The sequence below is a fragment of the Corvus brachyrhynchos genome, unplaced genomic scaffold, assembly GCF_000691975.1.
Source record: "Corvus brachyrhynchos isolate BGI_N302 unplaced genomic scaffold, ASM69197v1 scaffold59, whole genome shotgun sequence".
NCBI classification, from domain to species: Eukaryota; Metazoa; Chordata; class Aves; order Passeriformes; family Corvidae; genus Corvus; species Corvus brachyrhynchos.
In genome coordinates this window covers 908,627-915,544 of record NW_008246054.1, presented here as the reverse complement: position 1 = coordinate 915,544, position 6,918 = coordinate 908,627, and the positions used below count along the sequence as shown (strand labels likewise).

Sequence of the window (6,918 nt, the reverse complement as noted above, 5' to 3'; positions counted from 1 at the left end):
GTCTCTGGATTATCAAGCAGGCGCCGAGGATTGTGGGAGAAGTGTCAGGATTACCTCAGAAAAATCAACCGGGACATTGCCCAGCTGCTGACCCACTCCCGGTCCATAGGTACGGCCTGGCCAGGCACAGCTGAGCCTTTCGGGGAGTTTGGAGCCTTTCTAAACTGAGCTTTCTTTGCCTTCTGTACAGATCAGTCCTTTCTTCAGTTTTTTGGGGATGAATTTCTTCGCTTGCTTCTCACAAGATTTATCTTCTGTTCGGCTACTATGAGGATGCACAAAATCTTCCGGGTATGCAGGGATGTGTGTGCCTTTGTGGGAACTCCAGGCTGGGGCCGTAGAACTGCCCTGGCTCAGGTGGGAGGGTCCAAGGGCTGAGCAGGTCCCTGTGACCTCAGAAAGGTGACTGATGCTCACATGCTGTTCCTGCAGCTTGCACTGAGGCTGTGCCTTTGTGTCTCTCCAAAGGCACAAAGCCTTTGACTTGCAGGAGCCTCAGTCCTGGACATAACGCGGCAGGCACACTCCAGTTCAGTTATGTCACTCTGGACAGCCCTGTCTGCTAGAAAAATTCCTCTTAATAACCTAAGATTATTGTTTCTACACAAGCAAAAAGGTATAGAACAAGAATATAAGAGGAAGTGGGGAGGAGTGGGTCATTATTTCTGCAATGTGTTCATGTGAATGGGTTTTGAAAGGTCTTTGAAGTGTAAATGAATACACTAAATAGGAAGATGGTATTTTGCCTCCCTGTCGGTTAAAGCTGTGCCAACAGAGAAGTCTGCTTCTGGATCTACACCATTTTATGTGAGTGTTGGCATGTAAACTGCCTGCTCCATTTTAAACACTGCAGGGAAAAATGGGAGTGGAGCACTGAAAGGTGCAGTATTCAGCTGTGGAACTGGAGACATCCAGCAGCTCTCCAAGCCTAAGTCAGCTACCTGGGCTGCTCTGATACCAGGGAAAAGAAGTAGGTCTGTGTTAGTGTGGAGAGATTTGCCCCCAGTGTCTTAGATATTTGTTTTAGGATGAGATGAATCTCCCACTGGAGATGCTTACATGTCTGTAATTTCAAGAAATGAACTCCAGCCTAGTAGGTAAGTACAAGGTGAATATTTTTTTGTCTTTTTCAGTGGTTTCCTTTTTTTTTTTCTGCAAAGCCTCAGCAAACATACCAGTAACTATCTCAGATGAACAGGCATTTGTTTTGCCACTGTGACCATCTCTGAGTCAATGGAAAGAGAAAACTGAAAATTCTAGAATATTTTCTCTCTCTGTGCCTTACCAAACAGATTAGGGTGAAATTGGCATTTTGCAGTCTTCTTCCTAGAGGGTGTGAAAGAAATGAGTGTCTCATTCTCTTTGTTTTCACTGTCATCTAGCAGGAGACTCGAAATTATCCTGAATCTTATCCTCAGCTGCCAAGAGATGAAACGGTGGAGAACCCTCACCTCCAAAAGCACATTTTGGAGCTGGCTTCCATACTGGATGTTAGGAATGTTTTCCTGGAAAACACACTCGATGACTATTAAAAGAAACTGTCTTACTGCAAAGGGGATTCCCTGGCCACAGATTTTGAATGGTGCAGTTTTATAATGTGAAAATCATAAAAGGAAGTACTTGATTTTATTTTTAAATTTAGGACCATTATTTTAAAAAGTAATAATAAACAGCTGCTAGTTGAGCTGTTCCATTCTGTATGGGGTCAATTTTATAAACAGAAGTTTTCATGTCTTTTAAATGTTAAACTAAAGAATCACTAGAGGTTTATTTCTGGTCTTGTGGCTGTCAACCACATTTCCAACAGCTGATCCTAAGCATAGAAGTACTATTGGTTACCTTTAGCCCACATTTGTGGAAATCCTTTATTTTTATACAATTTTAAGAAATTGGAAAGAAAAAAATCAACAGAAAAACCAATATTTTATCCCCAAAGAGTTTGGATTTGAAATGTTAAAGATGGAACCACACAGTGCAAACCAACAATAGCAATAACACAGATTCCTTCATAACAAATATATTTTTTCAGTCTTAGGCAAGTGAGGAGACAAAACTGTGGACAATTAAGTTGCATTTGGAGCAGTGCTTTGAAGTGAATTTGTAAAGATACTTAATGCTCCCTATAAGTTTGAACAGCAGTTTTCTGTATGAATTGTGTACTGCTGGCCAAGGACCTGGTTGGGCAGGTGGTCAATAGGTGAACAAACTGCAAACCCTAAAAGTCAGCCCCCACCTCTCACTGTCATGTGGGGCATCCTGCCATTTGTGCTGCTGCCACAGGAGGAGGGGGCATTCTCCAGTTTGAGATACTATTTAGAAATTCCAGCATTTCCAGCAGGTGTTACCCCTCCTTTCCGTGTGTGGATGGAATGTGTGGCTCCCACAGCATGACCACTCCCTGACAGGAGCTGAGAGGACATCCTGTACAGTGCTGTACGAGCCCCTCCTGTCACTCGTGTGTCTGACCCCGCTGTGCCACAGCCCTGTGCCCTGGGAGAGGTGCTGATGTTCCCCTTGCAGGTGAAACCAAGTGGGAGCTGCCATAACCCCTGGATGTTTTGCATGTCCCCCCCATGGCTCAGTCCTGCCCTGGAACCAGGAGCACCGAGGGGCTGTAACTGTGTCAGCACCATCAGCTCCCCAGCCCATGAGCTCAGTGTGGGTGTCTGCAGGAGGACAGTGGCCTTTGGGAAGGGGCTGGCTGGAGAAGGCTGTTGTGGCTGCTGGGTAGAGTGCTGGCTGGCTCATTTGGGACTGCACTGCCTGCCCTGCAGAGCTAGAGGAGCTCTGGCAGCTCCTGGCAGTGCAGGGTGTGCAATGATGAGAGAATGGAGATACTTTAAACTATTAAATGAAAAACTCAGTTGTCTCTGTTCCATGGGCTGCTAGAAAAGAAGTGAGAGGACAAGTCTGAGCAGTGCTTTTTGTTGAACCCCAGCCATGCCTCTGTGCGTAGGTGGAAACAGTGCAGAACTTGGTGACTGCTGTAGTGTCATGGCAGCCCTGGGTACAGAGCATCACCCAGGGTTGTGATCTGGTCAGCCAGAACAGCACTGGTGGATCCATTCTGCTGAGGGAGCACAGTGTGGAACAGCAGGAACGGCTGCAGTGTAGCTGGGGAGTTTGCATGAAGGTTCTTTGTAGCTGGGCTGAAGCTTGCACCATCCATTCTTTATTTCCCAAGTGTACAAAATCCTGTGAATGCTCGTGTTTGTCCTAAGCAGTCTTGAAGCTGGTACATTGAGACCCCCCTCCCCTTGGTGCTGCTCTTTGGACTCTGGCAGGACTTCATTTCCCGGGCTGTGGAGTCTGTTCCAACGAGTGTGTGTTTGTGTGTGTGCATGTGTGTGCTCGGCGTTTGTGTGTGTATGTACAGTACACATACATCTACTGGCTGGTGTAAATTGTAAATATGTATATATGTATAGGTACTTGTATATGTATTAAAAGAATGAACCACTACAATGTCTATATACAAAATTTATATATACACACATACGCCATGTTGGGTGGATTCCACAAGGTGCTGCAGATCATTTGTGGTTGTAGTAAAGGTTATGGCTCTTCTGCCACTGTAATTTGCTGTTTCCAGGGACTTACCCTTGGGCCTTGAAATGATTCATAACTGATTCCAGGTACAGGAGCCCTTAGTTAGCCAAGGGAATGGGTACCCCTGTATGTATTACAGTGATAAGATCCATGTATTTACTGTGAAGCTGATCCCTGCCTTTCTGCCTGGTAGGAGGTCCCTGGTTGTTAAAATGTGGGATTGTATGTGGAGGCTAAAGATGCAGGAAGCTTTTAATGCAGCAGCAAGTGAGAGGCAGGTTATCTGTTGCCCTGCCTGCTGTTCCTCTACCAGCAGTGTTCAGCTTGCATGGAAAAAGGGAATTGAGTTTTCCCCAGCTCACTGCCTTCCAACCAAATGCTTTTGCTTTGCTTTAGCTTTTGCTTTGATGAAGCTATTCTCATTTTGGTTCCATCTCTGTGGAAAAGAAAAGAGTATTGCTGTTTCCAAGTATAGGAGTGATGATGATGATTCCACTCATGTGGGCTGGTGAACCTCTGGGACATTGCTTGTGAACTGACTGGGAAAGCCTTGGTGCTCCTTACCTTTGTTTAGCCAGGCTGAAGTGGGGAGTCCTTGCTTGTGACCTGAGAGGCTTCTACCATTTGCAGCCCTTCGAGGAAGTTCTCTTTGCTTTTTGCCAAGGTAGATCTCGTCAGAGAAGAATGCACTTTTAAAAATACAAAACGCCCTGAAGAAGCTGGAATGTAGGAGGAGAATATAGGCCTTGAAAATTAGTTCAGAAGTTGAACTTAGCAGCAATGACTGTCCAAGTCAAAAATTAATTCTTGAGGTTCCTAATTCTCCTCTTACCTGCTGATCTTTGTTAGAAGGTCCAGTACTGGGACGTTCAAAGATAAAGATTTCACTCCTGTTGTGTTGGGAGGAGTATGGAATTGTACTGTGGAAGCAGAGGGCTCATACCCTCTGTCTGCTCTAGCTATAGCTAGGATGAGTGTCCGGTCTTGGATTTTGAGCCAGCCCCTCCCTTCCCACCCAAAGAACTGCATTCAAGATGAAAATGTTGATGTTTTCCCCTCCAAGTAAAAGCTTGTCTTGTTTGAACTAAGTCATTCTAAACTTGTGCTACTGTGTGCTCTGTGCTATGGTCGTAGGTACCTCTCGGTGTATGCTTGTGTGTACTGAAGAAAATCTGGTTTCTGTATCTCGCAGTCCTCAGTGTGGAAGCGAAGCAAAGACTGAACCACTTTTAAGTGAGAAGAGAACAAATCCTTCTCTTCTCAGGCCTGATGCCTTCCCTCTTGTCTCGCTCTCCCTTTCTCCATGTATCTTTATTGCTTATATTAGCGGAGAAGACTTGCCAGCACCAGGCAATGCCAAATTAAAGGGGTAAATTCTGCATGTAATACATTGAGAGGACAAGGTGAACTGGACCAGCTGTGTCCTTACAGGACTGCTCCTGCCTGGCTCCCTACTCCCTGCATGTGGTGTGCTCAGATGAATCCTGCTCCCACAGTAGGTTTGTGCTCCTGCTCAAACTGGCTTTGGAACATCTCGCCAAAGTTAACTGCTGTTGCCTTTTTTCCCCCTTTGACTTCTCAAAATAACAGTGAGAGGGCAATGCAGGGTTATGAGTCTTTAATGCTCTGGTTTTTAATTCCTCTTGGGATGTGATGTGTCATTTTGCTTTGTGCACAAGCTAAATAGAGCACTAACTTCCATGAGCTGTGCAAACAGGACTTGCTCCCTGGAGTGCTTTCTTGAGAAGTTTCAGGATGCTTCTTTGAGTAGTTCATCAAAACAATGTCTGTCAAGTCATGACGGACTAAACCCCTCAAGAGTGTTCCCCAGGGAGATGTGCAGAGATGTATTTAAAGGATCATAGGAAATAGATGGGGGCAACAGGAAATTTGGCTTCAGTTAATCATCGTCAAAAGCTACAATTTGAGTAGCTCTGGTCAGGCTTCTCCCCTAAGGATGGGATGGAAGTGCTGTTCCATAGCCCATCCCTGTCATGAGTTAGGAAGCACCTCCCCTGCCTCACCGCCTCCTGTGTCCTGTAACCATGCTGTTCTGCAAGTCTGCTCCTTCCTGAAAGTTAAAAATCTTGGAATCTGTCTGAACAACTGTTTTGTCTTGAGGTTTCTTTTGTAAAAGCTTTACCTGTGTTCAGTTCCTCAGTAACTGTCCGAGTGCAGCTCAGTGGTGCAGCAGTGGCCGAGCCTCACTCAGTCCTGGTGGTGTTGGTGGCTGTGGCTGCTCCTGGGGCTGAGGGAGCTCTGCAGGCAGGAACAGTTGTATGAACAAGGAAAAAAATCTAATACAGAGAGCTGAACACTGCTCTGTGCACCTCGTAAGGTCAGACTGGGCACAGCGGCCAGGGCAAAGCTCTCCAGAGCAGATTATACACTCCCGAAGGGGCTCTCTTATGATTTTAACATTGGATTTTTAGAGCAATTCTGTTCTGTGACCAAATGTATTCAGGTGCTTTGAAGATCTGGGTGTCCACTAATAGAGCAGAGGACACACGTAACTGCTTTAGATTTAGGAGTGACAGTCAGCCACTTTTTGCTTTCCCATCTAAACCATTACTATGCCATGGCTGAGGAGAGTTAATTCAGGATTTTTGAATCTGACAGATCTTTTTTGGGGTTAAGGACTGTCTCTGAATTCTGCCTAGATGCACGCATAGATGTTTTGTTCCAGGTTTCATTCTCACTGGGAGCAGACCCCAGCACAGTTCGCTGGCCTGCAGGAGCCCCAGAGCAGAGCAGATCTCTCCAGCCCCATCCCAGCAGCTGCTCCTTCCAGAATAAACCCTGCTGGGGGGATCTGCCCCCTTGACTTCACAGGTTGCTTTTGGCACGTGTTTATTACCATTCCACCATTGAACTGGTTTGTTGGGAGCAGGATTCTGCCTCATGCAGGCTGAAAAGCACAAGTTGCTTCTGCCCTGGGCAAGGCCCAGCGAGAAGGACGAGGGGAGTGCAGGTGGGAGTGTTGGGGAGCGTTCTGGGAATGCAGAGGGACCGTGCCTCGGGCAGCCCAGCTGCAGAGGTACAGGGAGTGTTTTGCCTCTCTGAGAATCAAATTATTTATTACCAAAAGTAATTTTATAGTGAATTGGTTTAAAGTTATTTTACAGCTGTGTGCCTGTATATCGTATTTTGGTAAAAACTGATATTTTCCTTAAAATATATAGAGATATATAAATAAACTTTTTTTGGAGCAAATGGACTTTTTTGCAAGGGATCTGTAATCGCCAAAGCAGTGTGATGCCAGAATCGACTCTGCCGTTGTTCGGGGAGGGAAGAAGCGTGTTTGTGTTACTGCTGGACACTGCGGGGAGAAGCAAAGGCCGCGATGGAGCCGGGCCCTGCCGGAGCGGA

General features: G+C 46.0%; 1 protein-coding gene across 1 annotated transcript in view; it reads left to right on the top strand.

The window, feature by feature from the left end:
* The window catches only part of SCAI (suppressor of cancer cell invasion), a 29,685-nt gene extending 22,919 nt beyond the window's left edge, over nt 1–6,766 (top strand). Inside the window, 3 exon segments of the mRNA XM_017745573.1 lie at nt 1–109; nt 191–291; nt 1,386–6,766. The exon segment at nt 1–109 is cut by the window's left edge and continues 30 nt beyond it. Of these exon segments, the coding sequence (XP_017601062.1) occupies nt 1–109; nt 191–291; nt 1,386–1,532 (357 nt within the window). The 3' untranslated portion in view covers nt 1,533–6,766.
* The last annotated feature ends 152 nt before the right edge of the window (nt 6,767–6,918 follow it).